Source organism: Rousettus aegyptiacus, unplaced genomic scaffold, assembly GCF_014176215.1.
Source record: "Rousettus aegyptiacus isolate mRouAeg1 unplaced genomic scaffold, mRouAeg1.p scaffold_m13_p_3, whole genome shotgun sequence".
In the NCBI taxonomy this organism is placed as follows: Eukaryota; Metazoa; Chordata; class Mammalia; order Chiroptera; family Pteropodidae; genus Rousettus; species Rousettus aegyptiacus.
Window position 1 is genome coordinate 27,275,099 of NW_023416306.1, and position 25,689 is coordinate 27,300,787.

The following is a 25,689-nucleotide window of genomic DNA, read 5'->3' on the forward strand; positions in this document are numbered from 1 at the left end:
ATGTCTCAAGGGGACTTCCTCACAGTCCCCTAGAATTTTCACCATGGAATTCTGCATTCAATTTTAATTTTTATTATTTTGCCGGATTTGAATCTCTGTCCCTCTACACCTGCTCCTATCAGACTTCCCAAGATATTTGGCTAATGGGGCGGCGCATCTTGTAGTGTGTAAGTCCCCAGAGCTATTCTAGTAGATTCTGGCTGTGGTTCCCCCCAGGACCCATCTGCCAGGCTTGGGTAACGCCAGGCAACATGAGCAAAGTTGTGGAGCTGGAAGATGTGCGGAGCCTTCAGGAACCAGCAAATAGTCTGTTGGGGCCGGCTGCTCAGTGTGCAGGGGGAGAAGTGGGAGAACGGGATGGGAGAAAGAAAGGATGTTGAAGGCCTTGCATGCCTCTGCGTTTGGACTTTACCTGTCAGCAGTTCGGGAGCCACGGAAGATTTTTTAATAAGAGATGGTGGCAATCCTGAGGGCAGATTGGGACGAGCAGCCCAGCGTCTGGGAAGCCAGCCAGGAGGTTACTGCAGTACTTCAAAAGGAAAATAATAAGACCGTAGTTACTTTCTTACATAAAAATGTCAAATTCTCTTTGTTTTTCATTTTATTTCCTTATTTTAAAATACTAATTATTGTTTTCTAACCATATTGATACGTACTCAATGCAGAAAACTTGGAAGACACAGAGGAGCAAAAAGGAAAATTAAAAACGGGTCATAACCTACCCACTGAAAGGTCGTTGTTAACATCTACAGACATATGTCTTGGCAGTTTTTTCAATACATGTAAGTGAACATGTATAAACAAACACTTGCTCTTACTGTAGAAATGGCTGCTTTAATTTAGCAGTTCAATGAGACTGTTTTCCCAAGCCAGCAGATACTCTCTACCGCCGTGCCTTGTAATGGCCTGTTGACTCTGAGCCAGGTGACCCCATGAACTGCTCCCACCTGTCCCACAGCCCCTTATAATGTGTTTTGAGCTGTGTTTTCCTCCAGTCTAATTTCCCCATAATCTGTGCCTTTCCTTCCTAGATGCCAGTAGTTCTGCAAGTATTCTGTCCACTGATGGTCTTCTTAATTGTTTTCCAGAACTATTAGAGATTTTTTCCTTAAAAAAAAAAATTGCCATTTTGAGGAATTTGGGTTGGAATAGAAGGTAGTGTATATATATTCTCTGTTGCCATTTTTTCCTGTTGAAAAAATTCTACCCTATGGATATGCCATAATTACTCAAGGAAGCTCCCATTATGTGAAGATAGTTGCCAATTTTTCCCGATTACAAAACAATAATGCAGTAAACTCATACTTGTATTTTTATGTGAACATCTCTGATTATTTTTGGAGGATAAATTCCTAGAAATAATGTATGCACATTTGGAACCTTTTGTACATATTGCCAAATTGTCCTCCAGAAAGATCATAACAATTTAGTTTCATAACAGTATATGAGAGCACTCATTGCCAACATTGCATATTATTCTTTTTTGATCCTTGGCAATTGCTATTTTAATTTGCATTTCTTTGATTACTACTATGATTGAATTTTTTTTTTTTACTAGGAATCTTTTTCATTTCTGTTTCTCTTTTTGTAAATTGGCTGTTCATGTTATTGGCACATTTTCCTATTGGAGTGTTCTTTTCCTTACTGATTTATAAGAGCTCATTATAAAATATCAGCCCTTTGTCACATTTGTTGTAGATATAACCTCATGTTTCATGTGACATTCAATTTTGTTTTTTATGTTACTTGATAACATTGACACTTTTAATATTTTATGTAATCAAATTTATCAAGAGCGTTTTTTACACTTAATTTTATGCTTGGAATTCCTAAGAATTTTGTAAATATTCATCTACATTTTCTTCTAGTACTTTTATTACTTCATTTTTCAACTTATCTGGAATTTCAGCACATGATCTGAAATATCAGACCTTTTTTTTCTCTTGCCCCCATAGTCACTCAATAATTCTTCCAGAATTTAATTAGTATATCTTTCCCTTGCTCACTTAAAATAACTATCCTAAATTTTATCTTTAGAAAATAATATACTATTTTTAATATATATTTTAGACCAATTCTGTGTGATAGAGATATAATACAAGCTACCTATGTGGTTGTAAATGTTCTACTAGCCACATTTAAAAAACTGAAAATATGTAAGTGAAAATAATTTTAATAATATTTAATAATGTTTCACTTAATGCAGTACATTAAAAATTTATCATTTCAACATGTGAAACTAGACATTTCAAATGTTCAGGAACTACATAAGGCCAGAGGTCATCGTATTGAACAGTGTGGCTTTATACTATTCCTGAGTTTTTAAATTTTGTTCCATTGATCTCTCTATTCTGAAATTGGCATCCCAGTGTTTTGAATATTATTTCTTGAAGTTCTAAGTTAGACACAGTGTGGTAGATTCATTCTGAGTCTTTCTGGGATTCAAGTTGCCTGAAGTTCTGATGTCTTTAGCACGTGGCTTTGAAGTTCCTCTTGAGGCCTGGAAAGGAAACAACCGTGGATTAGTGTCACAAGGAAAGTGTTTGTGAGCTCGGCCTGGCAGTGATGCCTGTCACTTAAATTCCATTGATTATGAGTAATATGCAGTCTTCCCTTCTTTTTTCACAATTGCCTTTATTTGCACCAATTTAATTTTTGTAGGGTTCCAAAAATATGGTGGATGTTTTTATTTGAATTTCGGTAATGGCAGAATTAATTTGGGAGACATTTAACACCTTTATAATACCAAGTCTGTCTATTCATGAACCTAGAACATCGCTCCATTCAAAATTTCTTATTGGGTCCTCTGTAAAGTCTTGTCATTTTCTTCATGTAGATTCTTTCCATTTCATGTTCGGTTTATTTTCAAGTCATTTTATTGCCTTAGGGAATGGAATTTATTTTCCTTGACATTTTAAAAGTAGTTACTGCTGGAGTATAGGAAAGCTATGGATCAGCGTATATACATCTTATAACTAGTCACATTCAATTCTAATTATTCCTGGTAGTTTTTCCTCTCTTAATTCCCTTGGATTTTCTAAGTAGACAGCAGTACCATCTGGAGCAAGAATGAATTTGCTTCCCATTTTCCAGCGTTAACAGCATTTATCTTCATGATTTCTTCTGAGGTGGTACTGCATAGTGGTTAGAAGAGAATGACTGCCTGGCTTCTTATCTAGCCCAGCTACTTACTGGCTGGGTCACCTATGGCACATTATTTAACTTTTCTGTGTCCCCGATAATGGGGACATACTCAGATTACCTCAGGTGTTGTAAGTATTAAAATAGTTAACAGATACAAAGCACTTAGGGCTTAGAACAGTACCAAAGAAAAACTGCCCAATATATATGCACCATTTAATATATGTATATAAACTTTCGTTATTGTCTCATTCACTAAACATCCTAGAGTTATATTTAAAAAGCATAATAACAATGGATATTCTCATTTTGTTCTTGACTGTAATGAGACTGCTGTTTGTAAGATATGACGTCTGTTGGAAATGTGTAATGTGTTAGATATTCTGCGTCATGTTAAGGGATATTATATTTTCATTTATTCAGTGTTTGAGCCAGATATGCATGCTGAAAAATCAGTTGCCTTTTGAGAACCTATATCAATAGCTATGTAGTTTTTTTCTTTGCTTTATTAGTGTGACAGATCATAGTCATCAGTTTCCTTGTGTTCATTCCGTAGTGCATTCATTCATTTAATACATATTTATTGAGCGCCTACTGTGTGTTGGGCACTGTTCGAGGCACTGTGGACACATCAGTGAATGGAACAAGGTCCCTGCCCTCATGAAGCTTGCATTCTAATGTGAGAAACAGACGATAAAAATAATAAATAAATGTATAACATATCAGATGATGATAAATGTGAGGGGGGAAATGAAGTAGAATAAGAGAAATAGGATATGCCATGAGGGGCGGGGTGAGGTCACGGAGAGCTTCAAAGATAAGGCGACAATTTAATGCACACCTGAAGGCACTGAGGGGTAAGTCGTAGGATGTCTGGGAGAAGAGGGTTCCAGAGAGAACAGCACACGCGAAGGTTCTGGTACGGAGCGATTCCCTGGTGGTGCTGGAGCCACGTCAGGGGGAACATTGTGGCTGGAGCAGAGCGGGTGAGGGGGAAGTGGAGCACCTGTTGGGCAGGTAGGTGGGATTTTTGACTCCTACAAGACATGAGTCAGTTGAGAAGCTATTGGAGATTATTTTGTTTTTCGTTTTATTGAGGAAAATTCACATTAAGAAATCCACCATTTCAACCATTTTAAAGGATACAATGAAATGATTTTACAAACAGTGATGGGCAGCCATAACCACTATCTCATTCCAGAACATTTTTATCACCCCGAAAAGCAAGCGCATTAGCAGTCATTCATTTTCCTTCCCCCCAACTCCTGAAACAAATCTACTTTCCGTATCTATGGAGTTGCCTACCATAGACATTTCATATAAATGGAATCATGGAGTGGGAAGTAAGGGAAATGGGTGAAAGCAGTCAAAAGGTACAAACTTCCAGTTCTAGGATAAATGAGTTCTGGGGATGAAATGTACAGCATGGCGACTCTAGTTAACCACACTGTATTATATATTTCGAAGTTGCTAAAGGGTAGATCTTAAAAGTTTTCATCAATAAAATAAGTCTTTAGCACAAGAAAAAAAGGTGGTGGATATTAACTGGGCTTATTGTGGTAATCATTTCACAATATATTCATTTTTATTAGTTCTCTACATTCTGAGAGAATATCTCAATGCTGTCCTCCATAACATCGATCGACTTTCTGCTATTAAATTCTGCTCTTTAATGCTTCTAACGCTCTTTAAAATTCTCATAACATTATTCATTTCCTATCATTATCATCTTGACTCTGCGAGCTTTCTCTTAGTTTCAGTCTCTTTTATTGCATATTGCATTTCTTACATCTTAGATGTCAGGTTTTCTTTAACCTCCTTAAAGTCCAAAACAGACACTGCAATTTGCTTCTCATTCCTGTCACGAATCCTTTCAGAAGTGATGTTCTTCTGTTTGCATTCCTTGTTTGCTTTCTTTATATTTCAGAAAGTTTTCTTAGGTTCCATGTGCCTTTCAGGTCTTCTCCGACCTAATATTTGCCTAAAGCCTGAGTCAGTTAACCTGGGGCCCCCGCATTGTTTTATCTAGATCCTCTTAAGATTCTTCACCTCACATATTAATCCAAAAGACTAGATGATTAAATTTCACATTACCAAGGCAGGGATGAGCAGCCCGAGGCATTAGGGGGCCATTTAGTGCTGCCGGTGTTTCTTCTCCAGTTTGTCAGCACAGCTGCTCCAGATGTGTACTGTTCCTCCTGGCCTCTCCCTTGTTCTCTTGCCTGCTGTGCCTCGGAGCTACCCCAGCCTATCCTGGAAAAGCAGGCTTGCCTGTTCTTGGGTCTAACAGCCAGCCCAGCCACTACAGAAGGCTGTTGGGATGCACGGGAGAGGTAGGCTCCCTCTGATGGGCTCCGCACCCCTCCCATGGCCCAGCCTCTCCTCCAGCACTCACTCTCCATCGGAAGCTGTGAGGTTGGTCCTCTGAGCTCATCTACCCTCCCCACAGCACCACACTGCTTTCCTTTCTCAGGAAGAAGAGCTGTGAGTCAAGCTCCAATCTGGTTTCACTGGCACTGTACCTAGCAGAAATTCCTCAAAGTTGGTGGCATATTGATGGCACTCTTGCCTATGTTCCAATGCTGAAGCAGATTCCCCCTATTTTTATACTGCCTTGGTCCTTTCTGTCACTTTCAGAAGGAGGTAGCTTAGGTGGGAGTTGGACATCTGTGCTCAGCTTTACCATCTTTCCCAAAAGTTTCATAGTTAACATTGTTTTCCATACTTTGTACTTTGATATAAAGATATATGACAATTCATGAGCATTTCCTCTTCTCTGAACCCCTTTGAAATTCCTTATGTATATTGGCCCTCATCATATCTGGTTTTGTACTTTTTCCTGGGCACTTTTTCTCTCCCTCTCAAATTTCAGTTTAGCATCCTCTTGATCAGAGGGGCAAGTCTCCTGGCAAACATGGCATCACCAGCCTTGGGGCAGTGAGTGCCATCCCTTGCAAGGGGTTCATCATCTGGTATCATAAGCCACATCTCGGCCTTCAGCAATATTAATGGACTTTCTCCACATCCTCCTTTCTCTGCCAAAGTAATGACCTTTGGAAAGTGGAAACAGAAGAGACCGTCCCCCGGTCTCCAAGTCCCCAGTCTCCTTCCAAAGACTTGTGTTTCACTGGAGAGCCATTTCGGATACCTTCTGGCACACCCAGGCCCTCCCGCGTGAATCAGCAGACGTGGGCAGCAAGTGGTGGGGGAGGGGGTTGCAGAGGCCCCCATATCGCTGCTTGGCTGCCCGCCCTGGGAAGACAGCACGTCACACGATTTGCCATATCAAGTCTGAGAACAGCTGCCTCCTTCCCCTCCATGGGGAGTCACCAAGCACCATACATCTGCTCCTTCCAGGGATGCTGAAAAGATTCCTCCCACCATGGTCCTTGTGAATTCCCTTCAAGGGTTTCATGGGACTTCATTCTTCCGCAGAAAGCCCAAAGTAACCAGCCTCTGTGAGAAGACACCCCTGCTGGAGTTTAGCTCCACTTCCCTCCCTTCTCCTGATCTCATACCATGCTTCCTCCACCTCCTCTTCTTGACCATGTTGCCTCTGATAATAAACCCCACCACATATTGAACTTCAGCCATGGTAGCCCCTTGGCATGTAGTACCTTATGTTAATCTTTCTAACAACCTTAAGGTAAGTTGTGTTTACGCCCCTTTTACAGGTGAGAAAAGCACTCAGAGAGTTTCCTTGCTCTCCTGGTGTGGCCCGGCCAGTGGGGGCATAGACTGCATTCCAATGTAGAGCCACCTGAGTCCAATTTGTCCTCTTGCCTCTCTCCCATTCCCTTCCTAGAGAGGAAAATAGAAACATGGGCTCTTTGTTGTAGGTTTAGAGCAGGGGTCTACAATTGTGGGCCAATGGGCCAAATCCAGCCTCGTTTTTGTAAATAAAGTTTTATTGGAACTCAGCCACAGCCATTCATTTGCACATTGTCTATGGCTGCTTTTGCAATGTAAAGGCTGAGTTGAGTAGCTGTGACAGAGACTGTATGGTTGGCAAAGCCTAAAGTATTTATCATCTGGCCCTTTACAGAAAAAAGTTTGCTGACCCCTGGTTTACTGCGTGAGCTGTGGGAAGCAATAGGCCTGAAGTTAAATCCCCGGTTTACTGCTTCCTTGCTGTGTGACCTCAGGCTACTGAATCAACATCTCTGAATCTCATTTTACGTACCCATAAACTGGTCATAATTATATCTGTTAAGCTGATACCAATGGTCTAGAGGAGTGAGATACCTATGTGAGGAGCTTCGCACATGAAGGGTGCTCAGTAAATGTCACTAGTCATTGTTTCTCGCCATCATGGGCATCTAAAGCCTTCTTTTGCTTTGTGGCTTCCTTTCTAGAACATTCCAGCATTTTTACCTAAGAACCCTTCATCTTTTTGGATACCCTCTAACACAGATGAAGCACAGCTGCTCCTCAGGCCTCTTTAGAATGCTGGGCAGCAGGTATAAGTGATGCTCAGATAAGTGGGATGTCCTGAGGTCTCATTCCTTTTCAGCTGACTGAGCCAGATTCGATTCCAAGATGCTGGAAAAGAACAGCAACTCAGACAGGGCCTCATGTCCTCTAGGAGCTCAGGCAGGGGCAGATGGACAATAACCCCGGTGCCTCCAGATTCTGGTTCCCTTTGGAAAATTCCCCTTGCACTCTGCAGAGTGAACACCTATTCCCCAGACTCTCTGGGTATTGCTCCTAGGAAGAGACATTATAAAAACTGCTTAGCTTAGCACACTTCAGGCCCCGCTCCCAGGCTGTGGGTCTGCTCAGCACTTTGCTGCAGTGTCCACCCCAGGATGTAGCTGGCTCACCTGACCCCCCAGCTCCCTCCCAGGACACACACTCAGCACCTCTACGGGCTGGGGCTGGCTCCCTGGGCTTTGGGCCAGGGCAAAGGCAGACTGTCTTTCCTGACCTTGGAGATGCTGTTGACAGCTTAGCTCTTCTCCATCAGTCTGTGAGGCCCTGCTATTCTCCCCTAGCCACCTGCATGAGCACCAAGGAGACTGTGCTGTGCGCTGTGGGTGTGGATGATCTGAGGAACGTCCCCGTTCTTCCAGAACAGGGTCAAAAAAGCATAGGTCTGGGAGGGAGGAGCAGAGAATGAAGGCGTTCATAGAGGTGAGCACAACTCGCTGGAAAATCCAGAAGGACTTCGTGGAGGTGGGGCTGTTTACAGTGGGGCTTAAACAGTGAGCAGGACTTGAACAGAGGAGAGCAGAGGTCAGGAACTTAGAGTGATTGCTGTGTGTGGTCAGTGACGAAAATGCATTATAAAGGTGGATGAGAAAATGTGAGGTGAACAAAATCAGGATATAAAATTATTTATATTTTGATAACTTCTACCTTAAAGATATGTATACCTGTTGTATCAAGTGTATATATATATATAGATAGATAGATAGATAGATAGATATAGATATAGATATAGATATAGATATAGATATAGATATAGATATAGATATAGATAGATAGATGATATAGATATATAGATATATATACCTGCAGGTCCTGGCAAGAAACAGATGGCACATCTAGAGAGTTGAAGTGAGGAAAGTTTACTTTAGAGGAAGTACTTTGGGAAGGACGAGCCAGGCCTAATTCCCCTTGCAGCACCAGGGACTATCGGTAGTGACAGTCCCTAAAGGACAAGGGGAGGAAGCAGCGTTCGTGAAGCTGGATGAGGGACCACTTGTCAGGGGCCGTATGCAAGCCAGGGAGAAGATGGGGAGAAATATCCTGAGCTCTCCCTTCTCTCGCCCTCTGACTCCTGCTGGGGCCTCCCATTGGTCAAGCCCACCTGGAAGTCAGAAGACAATGGAGCTCAAGCGATGCTGTTCATAAAAATCAAATCCCAGAAACAGCATCGGAGAGCAGGTGGAGGGTGTGGGCGAAGGCAACCGACACAGAAATTCTATTAGTTGGGTTAGTGTATTGAGAATATAGGTAGTTTTTTCGCTCGTCTCCTTTTGTCACACTTTCAACAAGTTTAGAAATTAGTCTTTGAGTCAAAAAGATGTAACTGGTCTGAGCTACCGTGAGGGTCCTCTCACGGAACCCTGAGGCAAGCAGCTGTGTGTCTCCTAGCTGCCCACGTGCTCTCAGCACAGAAAGTGTCTTCTAAGGACTGAGGGACAAAGTCCCAGTTTGAACTGAGCGTGGCTTAGGTCAGGTTTCCGGAAAAGGAGCTCTGAGACTTGCAGGAAGTTTTGAGGGGAATGCCCACAGGAAGGCACGAAGCAGAGGGGGAAGTTGACACAAAGTGAAGTTGAAACAGAGGGCTCAGCCACGTTCATGGGGCGTTTAGAGCTGGGATGGCCCTTCTGAGGTATGTCAACCCGAGGCAAAAAGGCTGGGCCAGTGACTGGGTTTGGGTTGCCATGGGGAGGGACTGTAATCCTGGATGAGGCTGCCCTGTCTAGTCAAGAGCAAATCCCAGGGAGATACCCAGCTGTGAACTGTCAGTAGCCAACACTCCCAGCAGCTGGGGGAATGGAAGTTTCCAGCAGTGCACCATAGTATCCATTATAGGGCCCTTGAGAATGAGGGAGTTTAGGCTAAAGGGCCAGAAAGACTGGGGTGTCACTCAGCCAGTGGTCCCCAAATCCGAGTGTGTAACTGAGACCCCAGGGTGCTTTATACAGACATAGATTCCTGGTCTCCCTCCCCCTCCTGTCATAACAGTCAGAATCTCTCAGTTGGGGTCCAGGAACCTACATTTCCACAAAGCTCCCAGAGAGATGCGAGGCGCAGTCAGGCTCGGGAGACGTTGCTCTTAAAAACGCTGAATCCAAGGTGGTCGACGTCGGGGAGCTTTTCAGTTCTGCATGGTGTTTGCTGCATGGCTGCTCTGTGACAGGCTCTGTGCTGGCACAGGATCACCAAGGAACCCGGCTGGGCACTGTGCCTGAGACGCTCCTGTCTTGTGGGGATTTGGGAAAAGGTCCTGGAAGGGCTGCAGCTGGTGGCTCTTTGGGAAGAGGGGACGTTGTTGCTCTGTTGCTGCCGTGAAAGACCAAGTTTTGGGCAGCATCGGTCTGCGAGGCAGGAAACTGGGTTCGAATCCAGCTCTGCCCCTGGGCAGCTGTGTGATTTGGGCGAGTCTCTATCCTTTGTGGGACATCAGTTTCCCTTGATGTCTCATTGGGGCTGGTGGGTTGGTGTGTGGTAGCCTGAGTGTGATGCTCTGAACTCCGCCCCTCTCTCAGGCATGCGGGGAGTGGGTGTGAGCATGGCAGTGCCAACTCTGCCCGCTGGATAGGGGGCTCCCTCTGCAGCGACCTTGAAGCCAGGAGTTGAAGTGCGTCTCGGGCATCTGCCCCCCTCCTCTTTGTTGTCACTCTCTGATCTTGATGCCTTACCCCTGAGGTGCCCAGCTCTACCCTCTTCTCTCTCTTGAATGTCCCAATTGCTTGATCTGTGTCTTCTATGGGCACTTGGAGAAGTCCCAACACAGTCCCAATGCTCCAGGCCCCTCAGTCTGGGGGAGACACTCAAGTAAATGAGCCCTTCTTTGCTCGGATCTCTGCCGGAACCCACACCAGGGATCAGTGCTGACCCCCAAGCCCCTCCTTTCTTCTCCTTGCACTCAACCCTCCAGAATTCCCGAAGCAGAGAAACGTGAGTGTGGCTCTCAGCCCTCTGGCTTCCTAACTGTAAGTCCTTGGGCAAGTCACTTAACTTTTCAGGTCCCTCATATATAAAATGAGGACAATATCGACACGTGCTTCATAAGATTGTTGAGCGAACACAGTTCACCGTGTAGTGATTCTGCCATGTCCCTATAGCCTGCATGCTCCCTGGGGGCTTGGACTGAGAGGTCGAATGGGAAGGAAGAGAGATGGGCTCTGGGAAGCACTTTGCGCCTATGCCTTCACTTCCTCCCCTACCCACACCCCAAATCTGCAGTCCTAGAGGAATGAGGGAGTCAGTGGAGACAAAGAAGGAGAGCTTCAAATCCTCGGGCCATAGGACATGGGGGCAGAACGCCAGAGCAAGGGACAGAGAACCCACTTTGGGACGTAGAACTAGAAAGAAAGCTGAGGAAAGCTGTACGTAAAAGTGACCATACTGCCCCAGGGTCTCTGAGAAGTTCTTCAGTCCCACGTGCAGTCAGAGTGGACACTCGGATCCACCTGCCTCTCCAGCTCATCCAGCTACTCGAAACTGACCTGGTGCTGCTGGGGTGAGAGCAGGTACCGCCTGGGCGGCCCTCAGCGTCCGTGCCCTCATAACTGGGATACAGCTGCAAGAACCCGAGACCTTCCTCAGGGTTCCAGCAGTCTCTTCTGCCGCACTGTCTAATGCCTGAATCCCTTCTTATAGCAACCCCTCCTCTGCCTACACACCTGCAGTGACGGGGCGCTCACTCCCGCCTGGGGAAGGCCCTCCTGTCCCTGTCTCTTGTAAGAAAGTTCTGCCTCTGAGGGAGCCGAAATCTACCTCCTGGTGGTTCCCCCGCTGGTCCTAGCCCTTCCCCCCGAGGCCCAGGTTCCACACTGGTCCCTTAGTCTCGGTGACAGCTCCTGGGGATGTGCAGGTGGGGTCTGTCACAGGCCTGGACTTTCTGTGTGGCCCCCTGCGGCCCCTAGTGGGGATGGGGCTCTGAAAGGCAGGAGCGATTTTGCATTCGGCTTCCTTTAGTGCTCTCAGGTGTGACTTCTCTAATAGCCCTCCTCTGTTTTGGTGTCAGAGGCCCGCTTTGCATCTCGTTGATTTCCTATAGAGATTTGTATTCATCATCTTAACTGGATAATATCCCTGTTTTATTAATATCCGAGTATTTCTGTAAATATTGGTTTGGTCCCATGAGTCTGCTGCAATTAGAGCACTAGGCACTTTGTCACAGGAAAGCAATGAGGTTCTGATGGCTAATTTAATTCCCCCACAGCTTGGTGTAACCTGACTTCACTGACTGCCAGCAGAGTGGCGAGATCCTTGGAAAACAGGGGGCAAAGGGAAGACTGCTGGCTGAGGTGTCCAAGGGGGCTTTTTGCACATTACCCAAGAAGGGTCTTGGGCCTGGTCACACCTCCTCCCGCAGCCCTTATGCTGGGCTCTGGGTCCCAGATAGCAGGTGTTTGGACTCTCAGAACATTTTCTGATTAGCCAGGGAGAGTGGCCTTGAGCACATGATGTGGATTTTAAAGGTGGTCACCGCTCGCTTGGGAATGAGGGAAGGCTTCCTGTACCAGGGGGTGATTGAGGATGTATGGGACCCCAAGGTCCAAACTGATTGCAAGTGTCCTATTCTGCTGTAACAGATCATTATAAACTTCATGGCATAAAATAGCACAGATTTATTATTTTACAATACTAGGGCACAGAAGTTCAAAATCAATCTCACCTGGCCATAGTCAAGGTGCCTGCAAGACTGGTTCCTTCTGGAGGCTCTAGGAGAGAATCGGTGTCCTTGCCTCTTCCAGCTTCTAGGAGCCACCTATGGTCCTTAGCCCTTGGCCCCATCCTCATCATCAAAGCCAGCAATGTGGTTTCTTTGTAACAAACCTCTCTCCATCCTTGCTCTGTTATCACATCACCTTCTCACAGTCTGACTCTCCCACCTCCCTCCCTTTTCCCCTGTAAGGACCCCAGTGGTTATATTGGGCCTCCCAAATAATCCAACAGTCTCCCTATCTCAAGATCCTTCAACTAATCCATCTGCAAAGTCCCCTTTGCCATGTAAGGTAATGCATTCCAGGGATGAGGGCGTGGACATCTTTTTTTGAGGGGGAGGGTATTATTCTGTCTATCACACTTAAGATTCCTTTGAACTTCTAAAACTGTGGGAGGCTGGCTCAGGGGAAGAGGAATTTGTGAGCCAGAGACCCTTAGCTCCCTTGAGTCATCTGTCTGTCCCCAATGCAGGTGGATCCAGGGCATGTTCCTGCCCTGCAGTGTGGTTCTGGGAGATGGCCCCTGAAGAGCAAGCGGTGGGCCAGGGAAGAGGGGACTGTCGCCTGCAGGCTCTCTCCCATTGAAGGACTGCTGGAATGGGGAACGGGCAATGAGGACTGCAAGGGAAGATGCCTTGGGTGGGTCCTGCATGTTGGGTTCTGTCTGCTCCTGGCCAGCTCCACCCATTTGGCCCGTCTTCCAAGCCGCCATATAGGTTAGCTGGACACCCAACAGCATTTGGAACTATCATAAGGGCTTGATGTGAGTGGCTGGACAGGGCTCAGGTCACAGTTCTCCACACCCTTGTGAGGAGGGCAGAGAACTGTTCTTGAGGATCTCCACCTGCCCTCAGGCCCCATGGGTCCCCCAAGGGTACCCACAGAGCACCACAGCACTGTCCCTGGGGCCAGTCTCTGCATCAGCAGGCCGCATCTTTAAGCCAAGGCATGCAGCCCAGCCCCTGGGCGTCTGCCTCATTCCTGCAAGACTGGGTCAAGGTTCAGCATGAACTCTTCTGGGCTTGGAATATTTACCCCTCAGCCTGGACAGACGCCATGCATCCTCAGTTTGCACGCATTCATTCTCTCATTCGTCTCATAGTTTTGAGCACCTACTGTGTTCCAGCGACAACACCGGATTCTAGAAATCCCACACATCTCTTCCCCTTTCAGTTGGGGGTGGCCGTAATAGCCCCAGTCCTCATGGTCATCTCTGTGAGTCAGCTCAAGGTCAGTGGCTCCTGAGACTTCCACTGAGGCCCACGAGGCTGGCAGACTTCCACCGGGGCCCCGCGTCCCATGACACTGCCGCTGCTCTGCTCCTTCACTTGTTTTCCTGCTCTTGGTAACTCTTGGGAAGTGGGAAAAGCCAAAGATAAGTAGCTGGACAAGTGGCCGTCAAGTAGAAGGAAGCCAGGGTTCCCTTCAAAAAGCCTTACCTGTGACAGGACAGACAGCCCAGGCTTCTCTGTGGGATCCCGGTTTGGACCAACAAGCAGCCAGGACTCAGGAGGCCCCGAAATTATTCGTTTCCTGGACCTTCTGTAACAAATCACCACAATTGGATGGCTTAAAGCAACAGAAATTCATTCTCTTACAGTTCTGGGGGCCAGGGATCCAAAATTAAAGCATTAGCAGCACGATGCTCCTTCCGAAGCCTAAGGGAGAATCTTCCTGTGCCTCTTTCAGCTTCTGGTGGCTTGAGGTGCTCCTTGGCTGGTAGCTACATCACTTTTTCCTACCTGTGTCCCAAATCTCCCTCTTCCTTTCTCTTATAAGGACACTTATTGGATTGTGGGCCTACCCAAGTAATGTGGGATCTCAAGATCCTTAAATTAATAACATCCGCAAAAACATTTTCCAAATGAGGTCATATTCGCAGATTCTGATGATTAGGACTTTGACATTCCTTTTTGGGGGGTCATCATTCAACCCATAGTCTTGGGGGGGGTCGTCATTCAACCCATAGTCTCCACAGTGTGAACGTGCAAGTGTCACGTATACACACACGTGGGGTCTTCACACGGGCGCAGCTGCATATATACCCACGGGTTGTACTGCCCATGTGCAAGTATTACATATATGCAACAGATCTTAGGCATGTTTATTTATGTACTTGCCCTTTAAAAATTTTTCACTAAATTAAATTTCAATTATAGGTCATTAAGAGCCCTGTTATTTGTAGAAATCTGAAAACTAAGTGGCTCCGTTAATCAAAAGGAACAGTTTCTTCAATGAAAGCTCATCGGGTCTGGAAAGGTAGAAGTATAAGCACACAGGTGTTTCTGCAGGAATTTAAATACATGCTCCAAATCTTTGAAAAACTTCAGAGCAGCGGAGAACTGCTTCAGCAATTATAATATTCAAAAAGGCAAAGAATGGGGTCAGGTGGAATTTTGAAACATTTGTTCTCCTGGAACTACAAGAATTGGTGGTGAAAGAATCCTCACTCAGGCATCCTGACCAGATTCTGCTTGCACACCTCTGGTGACAGGGAGCTCACTACCTGTAAAGGCAGCCCCCTCCCTCATCAGAAAGTTCCTTTTGGCTTACGGCCAAAGTCTACTTTCCTGAACCACCTACCTGTTGCTCCCCACTCTGCCACAGGAGCCCCCAGAACCAGGTGCTCTCTCGTCCACATGACAGCCCTTTCACATTTGAAGTTGGCCATCACTTCCTACCTGGTCTTCTCTTCTCCAGGCTAATTTTTTTAATTAGCTTAAATTAATGGCGGTTCCTGGGGAGCTCTAGACCCAGTAAAAGTGACCTGAATTATTCAAAGATTTGAGTGTTTCAAATGCCTGTTTATCCTAATTAGCATTTAACGACAGCGGTGCTCTCTGTCTCTAACAAGCCACATTTTAACATGTTCTATATTTTAATAGATTTTACTTGAATGAACTGTTTAATCAAGTGAAGACACATTTCATGAATGAATAGAAGTAAATCTATAATTATACGCTTTAGTCAGGTAAGAGGAGTGACATTTCAGCACAATCCAGAGCTATATATAGCCGGAGCATTTGAATGACAAAGTAGGTTACCTCGCTTCCATAGGAGAGCTGAGAATTCGCTTTGCTCTCAAGTTCATTTCGTAACCTAATTAGAATTTTCAAAGAGTTGTAAAGTGCATGAGGTGCAGACCTGGTTCTCCCCCATCTTTTCCTAGATCTCTGCCTTTCTGGATGATTCTTCAGCTGGTATAGTGTCAGGACAGATGTCTAGGGAACAGAAGCCAAGTGTCCTGGGGTCCCTGTCACTGCCCACGGCCTCCACTGTGCATGTCACTTGCTCTGTCAGAGCCTTCCCACCTGGGGCACATGTGGAACCTGGTAACTTGTAGCTATAATAATACTCTGCCTCTCTCTTCTCCCTTTCTGATTTCCTCTCTCTCAGGCCCTTCTCCCTCCTTTCCTCTTCATTATCTCTTCTGACATGGCCAGGCTCTACTCATAGTGCTGAGGGCCAGGAGCAGAAGGATCTAGGGATTAAAGATAAGACATAACTACTGGATGGAGCAGCAGAAGGCAGGGGAGGAATTCCAGCTGTAAAGGAGGATGGTGCCCTGGACCTGGAGAAGGTGGGGATAGGTGACTTGGGGGGCTTTCTGGCAGGCTGGCAACCCAGCTGTGAGCCTGCAGTTCTGTTGCTTTTACCCCTAAAATTTGTGGTTCCCAATTTTAGCTGTGCTTGGAGAGCTCTAAAACTGCTAATGCCTAGGTCCTATCCCAGAGATTCTAATTGGTTTAGGATGCAGCCAGGGCATCAGTATTTTTTAAAAACTCCCCAGGTGATGCTAATGTGCAACCCCAGCCAACATCTTGATTATGACCTCATGAAAGACCCTGAGCCAGAACCACCCAGCTAAGCCACTCCCACATTCCTGACCATGGAAACTGTAAGATAACAAATATTTCTTGTTTTAAGCCACTAAATGTATTCTCAAGTGGGTCCCTTCTTGCTACCTCCACCACCATCTTCTCATCCAGCCTCCAGACTCTCTCACCTGGATGATTCTGTGGCCTCCTCGCTGGACTTCCTCTTTCCCTCATGCTTCGGGCCCCTCAGTGGTTTCACAGCAGCCTGAGTCACCGTTTTAAAACACAGTTCTAATCGTGCCACTCTCTCCCTGAAACCTTGTGATGGCTTCCCGCCATGCTTAGCCTCAAGACCAGGAACTCTCCAGTGAATTATGAGGTCCTTGTGGTCTGCTCCTGTCTCCTCTTCTTTCTCATTTCATGCCAGTGACCTTCTCCTGCTTCTTTGAGGGCAATGGGTCTTAAACTTGAGGGTGCATCAGAATCACCTAGAGGGCAGAGTAAAACACAATCTGCTGGACCCCACCCCAGAGTGTCTGATTATGGAGGTCTGGAGTAGGGCCTGAGAATTTGCATTTCTAACATGTTCCCAGTGATGCTGGTATTACTGGTCCAGGGGCCACACTTTGAGAACCACTGCTTTAGGGACATGCTTTCTGACACAACTTCATTTCCACAGTTCATGCTAGTTATTGGCGGGGAAAGTCAATAGCTCTCGCCTCCAAGCCCATCCCAGAATATTTATTCCTGGGGCTCTGGTCCACCTGTTCTTCTCTTTGGTACCAAGTGAGTTAGGCTTTTTGCAGATTTGCTCTGGTGACCAGGGCCCTTATTCACTGCTCAGCCCTGTAAGCTGACCCCAAGGCCCTCCTGATACCCCTTCTACCAACACAGGGGCCCCTGTTCGTGGTCCTCCTAGCTGCCCTGGCAGCCCTGGCCCTCCCTTCCAGGTGATGGGGCAGCCTTCTTCTCCGTCTCCTCCCTGCCCACAAGTGCCCATCTCTCTTCCTCCATCCCAGGATGACCAGGGCCTTTCGGCAAATTGACCCTTGGTGGCTCCCTCCCTGTGCCCAATATGCAGATTAGGTCCCCAGTGGGATCCCAGCTATACTTGAGTGTGCAGGCGCGCACGTGTGTGTGTGTGTGTGTGTGTGTGCGTGTGTGTGTATTTTCTTGGGAATTAAGGGTTACTCCTTTCCCAGAACATATGTCTGCTTTTAAAATGGAAGTAAATAAAAAAATAAGACTCACTTTGCAGAAATGCTGTTTATACCAAACTGCCAGAAGACATTGGCTCTGTTAAACAAGAGAGACCTGCAGTTCCAGAAGGAAAAAATAGTGTTTTCAAATTTACCTAGTAAATCTTTGGCCAGTGCACCGAATGATCCTTCTATCCACATGTGAGGGTGTGGATTTTTTCCCTTGCGAAGATGATCAATTACATTATTTCTTTTCCATGCTTTGGTTATTTTAAAATACTGTATATTACCAGTTTCCTCCATTTGCTTTTCCTTACAAAGTCCATTAGAATAAATACTTGAGCTGAGCACAGACTTTTTTGTGCTGAAATTATCGGCAGTGAGTGGCCGATAGCACCGACCATCTGTTCTGACCCGTTCTGGCTCATCGGGCCTCGGGAACTATCCACATCTGGCAGGATCCAGAAGAGCCAGCCTAGGAACGTGCAGAGAGCCCCAGACTGGGAGACACAACCCAGTTTCCTCATTTGTGAAATTATGGGCAGGATGAGATGACCCCCTAGGGTATTTTGGTCTCATTTTGACTTCTGGCCACCTATAAAATATTTAATCTGCCTTAATGGTATATAGCTTTCAAGCACACATTACACAAAGATAGACACCCCAAGCCACTGACTGTGAGTTACTTGCTGTATTGCCCTAGTTTTTGAGGTAAAAAGACTGAGACTCAAGAGCTCTAGTTCTCCTAAAGCTGAGTGTCATGCAAGTAGAGAGCCGGCGCCTGACCGTGTGGGCCCAACAGCCTGTGCACGGAGCGGCATTGCCTTCCGGCAGCGGCAAGTTGGCACGTTTTCTGCATTTAAGAATTGTTGTTAGACGGGGTAAAAGGGGTCAAATATAGGGGGGTGAGGGGAGGGTGAGGTGGGTGGTAAACACTTACTAGAATATACAGATGTCAAATTATAATGTATACCTGAAAATTATATAATTGTATTAACCAATGTTACCCCAAAAAACTTAATTAAAAAAAAAAAAAAAAGATTGTCGTTGCCACACTACACCCTCCTCACACACAGAACACATGACAGGCCCCCACCTGTGTTCAGGAAGGTCGGAGGCAACGGAAATTAAATGTAATGTCAAAGTCAACTTTTTTTTCACACAACTAGTTCCCAATCAACTAGTTCCCAGTCAAAATAGAAGTAGAAACTGAGGATGGACAAGCTTCACTCTGACTGTGGCAGTTTCATTCTCTTTACAAAACATTTATCAGAAAGTATGTCAAGCATTCAGAAAAGCACAGAATAACAAAAACCCATGGACTCGCTACTCAGAATTAACAAATGTTCGCCTTTTACCCTATTGACATATATTTCTTTTAAGGAAATAAAATTCAGCAGTTCCCATTGAAGCCCCTTCTCTCCTTTCTGTGGTGATGGCTTCCCAGTGACCATCCTTTGACATTCAGGTGCAAATTATTTTTAAAATTTTGACATATGCATTGGTAGAGTCTACTAATTGTTGAAACAAGAAGTTCTTTTTCTTATCTTGGTGAAATATATATAACACAAAATGTACCATTTTAACCATATTTAGGTGTAGACAATTCAGTGGCATTAAGTTCATTCATATTGTTATGCAATCACCACCACCAGCCATTTCCAGAATTTTGCTATCTTCCCAGAAAGAACTTTAGTACCAATTAAACAATAATTCTGCGTTGCTTCCTTCCACATCCACTGCTCCCTGGTAGCCACTGCTCTAATTTCTAATTTCTTTAGGTACCTCATATAAGTAGAAATATAAAATATTTTTCCCTTTATACCTGGCTTATTTCACTTAGCATAATGTCTCCAAGGTTCATTTGTGTTATAGCATATATTAAAATTTCATTCCTTTTTAAGGATGAGTAATATTTCATTGTTTCATAAACCACAAGCTGTTTATCCGTTCATCTATCATGGGACATTTGGGTTGTCTATCTTTTCACTACTATGAATAATACTACTTTGAACATGGATGAACAGATATCTCTTTGAGTACTTGCTCTCAATTTTTTAGGTTTATACCCAGAAATGGGATTGCTGGATCATACAGTAATTCTCTAAGAGTGCATAAAGGTTTCTATTTCTCCACATCCTCATCAACACTTGTGGCTGTTTTCCGTTTTTCACTAATAGCCATCCTAATAGGTGTGAACAAGAAGGGCCTTTAAGGATCCTCTCTTATAAATGAGAGGGTCAGGGTCACACAGAGAAGCCAAGGTCACAAGTCCGTGACAGAGCAGGACCTGGAATCTGGGTCCCACGATCTTCACCTGGTTCTTTCTACTAAAACACACGATTTGGTTTCTGTTGCTTTATGTCAGAGGGTGCACATCCATGGACCAGAGAGAGACTTCATATTAATTTAGTTTGGTCCCTACTTTTTAAAAAAATTCAAAATAGTATCATCATTTTAAATGCGGGGGATCTTATATTCTAAAAATCTAGATTTCTGATTTCTCCCCTCCCAAATCAGAAGATCTGGTAACTCTGGACCAATATTCTGGTATAGCATTTTTAGATGAGGCATGTGGTTGCCAGTTTGCCACAGTCCCTCCATTCCCTAATACCATTCACGCAGGCTGTTTCACTACTGGCGGATCTTGGTGACCGTTGGAGTTTTCAGCCCTCTGCTTTCCAAGCATGTGAATGTTCGGCATTTTGTGTGCAGCAGACACATTGTTATGTTCAACATCACCAGCTGGTTCCACACCCCTTTACTCTATCCTCTATTCCGCATTGTCTGAATGTCCTGGCTATTTCTTCACCCTGTGAGTAAAGTAATATTGCACATAAATATTTCAAAATATAAATACTGTCAAGATACATTTGAATAGCCTGACTTGGAGTTAGTGTGATGCCATGGAGAAACACCAGCATTGAAGTCCAGAGACTTGGATGCTCGTCTTGATTCTTCCAGGAAACTTTTGAGCAACTTTATAAGCCCCTTCCCTGTCCGGCCTCCTTGAGCCTGTGTGTCAGTTGCAGGATGGAGCTGGGGGATCTTCAAGGCCCCACAGGGGGATCTCGTTTATAATGAAGGTCGAAACCACGCCTGTCTTGTGTTGGTAGATAATCCCATCGGTCACTTGAGCTGTTTCCCCAGGACACTTCTTTGAACTGGCCTTTCCTGTGGCTACCAGCACACTCACCCTCCGCTTTCTCTTTACTGGCAGGTTAGGAACGACCTGACTGGGGTTCTGTATGGTGAGGACATCGAGATTTCAGACACCGAGAGCTTCTCCAATGATCCTTGCACCAGTGTCAAGAAGCTTAAGGTAGGTGCAGCTGGCCATGGCCTGAAGGGCAGACTGACGCCATGCCCCTGGGATCCCCCACATCCCTTGACTATGAAGAAGCCCCGAGTTTGGGCTGTTTCGTTTTATCCTTGGCCTCTCAGACATGGGGAAAAGATCCCAGGAACTGGCTTCCTTGGCTTTCCCCTTGCTTGTTGTCCAGCACTGGCCAAAGTTTGGAGTGCCAGGTGCACAGCAATAAAAAGCTAACTTGGTGATTTTATATGTGTCAACCCAGCCTGAAAGGCAAGCAGGGCACAAGTTAGCATTGTCTCTGTTGTGAAGATGCTCAGAGAGGAACTGTTTTGCCCAAAACCACAGCAAGGAAGTACTGTTGTTGGGACCGAAAGTCCAGGCTCCTGACCCCCTCCAGTGACACTCACTTCAGGAACAAAACGGGCCAACTAGAAGTTTGCCTAGTTGTAAGTGGTCCATTACTGTCATTTCTCCTTTCATTCCACAAACTCTCTCAAACACCTTATTTGTGATAGACCCTCTCCTGGTTTCATAGGCACCATCAGGCCTGCTCTTGTTCCCAGGTTGCTCATAGCTGGTAAGGGTGGCAGATACCGCTCAAGGGTATTAGGAATAGAGAGGCCTTGGAACAAGGGAGGAAGTGACTCACCTCACCCAGGGAGAGGATTAGACAAGGCTCCAGAGAAGGGGCAGCATATGAGCCTGCCTATGGGGGATGAGCAGGACGGGGGCCTGTAGGAGCCCAGCATGGAAGAAGGGGTAAAGATTGGAGGGCAGGACAGCCAAGCTCATGATGCGCTCAGGGTCAGAAGGAATTCCAGAAGGCTGGCGTATCAGGGATGAGGCCAGGGGAAAGATGCTGCTGCTAGAAATAGTTTCCATGAGACTTGAATGCTGAGCTAAGAAGTTGGTCTTTTATCCTGAAAGTGGGAGCTGCTGGGGGGTTGTGAGTAGGGTACACCTTCTTCCTTTGCTCTCTTCCATTCCCTCATATCCACATCGAACGTTGTTGGCATGGAGACTCCAGCTGCCAACTGCTGATGTGTCCTTTCTGTTTTGGGTGGGTCCCAGGTTACACTAGTTAGAGAAGGAGGCAGTTTAGAGCTCTCCTCTTCCAGAGCCCTCAGATGACAGATAGGGAGACGGAGCCCCAGAGAGAAAGCAAGGGAAGTAGAGCACCCGTTGTTTGTCATCTGGCTGGGAGCGGATATTACACCTGCATTAACATTTTAGCCCTGGGAGCCTTTGCAGAAGAGGAAACAGTAGCTAGAGAGGGCCTGCTGACAGCCCAGGGAGCTGGGGCCAGATCTGTCCAAGCTCTTCCCCACCATGCTGGGTAGGCCTGAGGGTTAAGCCAGGTTGTATGGAGACCACAGAACCCAGAGGGGTGGAGAGCCAGCCCTGCAGGGAACACCTGGGGTGGAGCTGGGGGTGGAGGGAGGGGCCTGGTCTGAGCTGACATTATCCTGCCACATGCGGCATCTCCCCAGGGTGGACACTTGAAATAGCTTCCTGCACCTTAGAGGCCCTGCAGAGTCCTGCAGGCTTTAAAGTTTAAAGAGCCTTTGTGTATGGAGCAGAAGCACTAGTTGAAAGTCTGCAAGAAATTGGGGATGGAATTGGATGCTCTGTTCATCAACCAGCTAACTCCAACAGAAGCAGGAGTGATATTGCGATGAAAATCACAGCCCGTCTTTCCAATGCACTGACAAGTGGCCAGACCCCTGTGCAGAGCCGTTGACCTTTGCTTGCTCATTTAGTCTTCTCCAGAGCCCTTAGATAGAGGGAATGTTGTATCTCTGTTTTACAAATGGGGAACTCGAGGCTCAAAGAGGTTAAGGAACTCATCCCAAGTCACCCAGTTGGAAAGGAAGGGGTTGGAATTCAAACTTGGATCTGGGTGGCACCAGGGCCCAGCTTTCTCCTCAGTCCCACACAGCTGTGAAACTGAGAAACAATTCCAAGATCACATACGCCTGGCATAGCAAAGCCAAGGACAAATGCTCAGTCTGTTGACAGAGGGTTCCCTCTGCGTGGAGGGCTCTTCCCCAGAACCTGCATGGTTTCTTCTCAGTGCCTCCTTCTCATCTTTGCTGAATGGTCCCCCTTTCTGAGACCGTTCCTTTCCCTGAGTGCTTCATTTGAAATTTAAATCCCTGTTCCTCCCACTCCTACTACCTCTTTCTGTCCATTTCTGTTTCCATTTCACCGTTGGACATCTGTATTAATTTCCTGGGGCTTCAATAACAAAGTACCACAAACTGGATGGCTTAAAACAACAGAAATTTATTCTCTCACATTCTGGAGGCTAGACGTCTAAGGTCAAGGTGTTGACCTTAGGCGTGTTTTCTAAAAGGCTCTGGGGCTCTCACATGCCTTTCTCTTAGCTTCTGGTGTTACCCTCAATCTTTGGTGTTCCTTGGCTTGCAACCTCTGCTTCGAATGGTATTTCCCCCCTTTCTCTTCACATGGACACTAGTCTTGTTGGATTAAGAGCCTGCCCTACTCTAGTGCGACTTCATCTTAGCTAATAATGTAATTATGACCCTGTTTTCAAAAGAGGTCACACTCCGAGGGATTAAAGATTGGGATTCCAACATATTTTGGGAGAACATAATTCGATCCGTAACAACACCTGACCTGCTATTCATTTTACCTAGTTCAGTCATTTGTCTCCTCCCACTAGGAAGCAGCAGTTTCTATCCGTCATGGTCACTGTTTTATTCCCCATCACCTGGAACCAAACCTAATTTGCTCAATAAATTTGTCGAGTGTGTAAGCAAAATACCAAGTCTGGACAGAGAAGCCAACAGAGGACACAAGGGTAAAATATTCAAGAACAAAGAAAAGGAACTTCTAGAAAGCTCGGAGTAAAAGCAAATCTCCAGTTTACTGTGGGATAAGATAAAGAAGAGGTACAGAGGACAAGGAAGGAAACTAAACAGCAAATAGTAGAATTAAAATTTGCATTGGAGGTAGTAGAAAACAGAGTTAACGCCAAGAAAAATAAAAATCAGTTATACAGAAGACAAACTTGAGATGCTTTTCCTAAATTCAGAGGAAATAGTCAGAGACCAATATAATGTTAGGAAAGATAAGTTATAGATACTGGAAAAGGGAGATCCTAAGGAAAAATCAGGACCAAAATCAAAATGACACAAAACCAAAATCAAAAATGTAGGTACCCCAGTATCAGCACCTCAGTAGGCACCCCAGTACCTAGCACCCAGATCTTGGTTTATAATACCATTTTCTGCGAAAAGAAAGTGGGGTTCCTTGGAGATATGACTGATTCTAGGACTGGGCCAGGAAATAATCAAAATGATCCTAGAACATCTCGTAGTGCCGGAAAGGAAGGGAGTGCTCAAAACCCTACCACCTCACACTGATGGGGTGGGTCAGAGGAGCAAACTGAAAGAGCTCCCAGTGGCCAAGCTGAGACATTTGAGCAATAATAGAAAAGTAGTATTGGATTAGAACCCAAAGTATAAAGTAAATATCCATGAGTTCATATTGATATGCATGATTGACAGGAGAGAATAGACAAATCTCTTATGGTGAAGAATTCCAAATTTATGTAGGTATTTCACACTCAAAGAGGTGGAGCAGAGCTACCCACTTGTTAAGTGAATGCAGTATGGCGTCAAGGGCAGGGGGAGGCGGGAGTGTTAATTCTACAGTAGAAAATTTAACAACACTACTTCAGCCAGGTCATCAAGGTTAGCATCAACAGTGGTAAGTCCTGTTAATAGGATGTGCCCTTGAAATGATGTGATAAGAAGGGCACTTTACCTCTGTGGTCTTTTCCCCAAAACCCATAACTCCAATCTAACCATGAGAAAAACGGCAGGCGAATTCTAGTTGTAGGCTGTTCTACGAAATACCTAACCAATATGCCTCAAAACTATCTAGGAGTTCAAAAATTAGAAATGTCTAAGCCAAAAGGAGCCTGTGAAGACATGACAACTGAATCTAATGTGGTATCCTGGATGAGATTCAAGAATAGAAAAAGGACTGTAGAGAAAAAATTAAGGACATCTGAAAAAGTATGAGCTTTAGCTAATAATAATGAATTAATACTGACTCATTAATTGTAACAAATGTACCATACTAACATAAGATTGTTAATAATAGGGGAAACTGGGTGAGGGACATATGGGGACTTTTTATACTGTCTTTGTGTGATTTTTCTGTAAATCTAAAATTATTCTCAAGAATTTTATTTATTTTTTTAAATAATAGACTTAAGTGAGCTCAGAAGAGAATTGCTAGATTGGACCATACGAAATTGCCAGTCTCCAACCACGGTGGAACTACAAAATCAACAATTTCATGAGGAAATGTGTAGACTATATGTCCAGGCTAGCTCGCCTTTTCACATTCTAGTGGAATTGGTGAAAAGAGAGACATACTTTGACACATTGTGGCAAAAGTTTTGAAATCCAAACAGAAAGGGAGAAGAAATCTGCAAGAATCCAGGCCAGAGGAAAACAAATTTTCCACAAATATGCAACAACCAGGCCATTTAATCCCAGAGTCAGTGGAGCCGTAGGGAGATATTCTCCCATGTCTGAGGCTCACATGATGTACTAGCCAGGTGCCAAACTTTATAGCTGAAGTCATGACAGAAACAGCTGAGCAGGGACCACCTGAAGCTGTGGAAAGAGTTAAGTTGAAACAATTATTATAAAAGTATATACTGATGCACAAATTCATTTTGCAAGCAAACATACATATAAATATAATGCAAAAATAAATACGTAATGACAGTAATTGAGATATAAAAACCGAAATTCCTTAACAGAGCC

General features: G+C 45.2%; 1 protein-coding gene across 1 annotated transcript in view; it reads left to right on the forward strand.

Moving 5' to 3' along the window:
- The window catches only part of GABBR2 (gamma-aminobutyric acid type B receptor subunit 2), a 328,955-nt gene that overhangs the window by 143,880 nt on the left and 159,386 nt on the right, over positions 1-25,689 (forward strand). Inside the window, exon 4 of the mRNA XM_016146294.2 lies at positions 20,786-20,887. Within this exon, the coding sequence (XP_016001780.2) occupies positions 20,786-20,887 (102 nt within the window). The remainder of the gene's footprint in view (positions 1-20,785; positions 20,888-25,689) is intronic.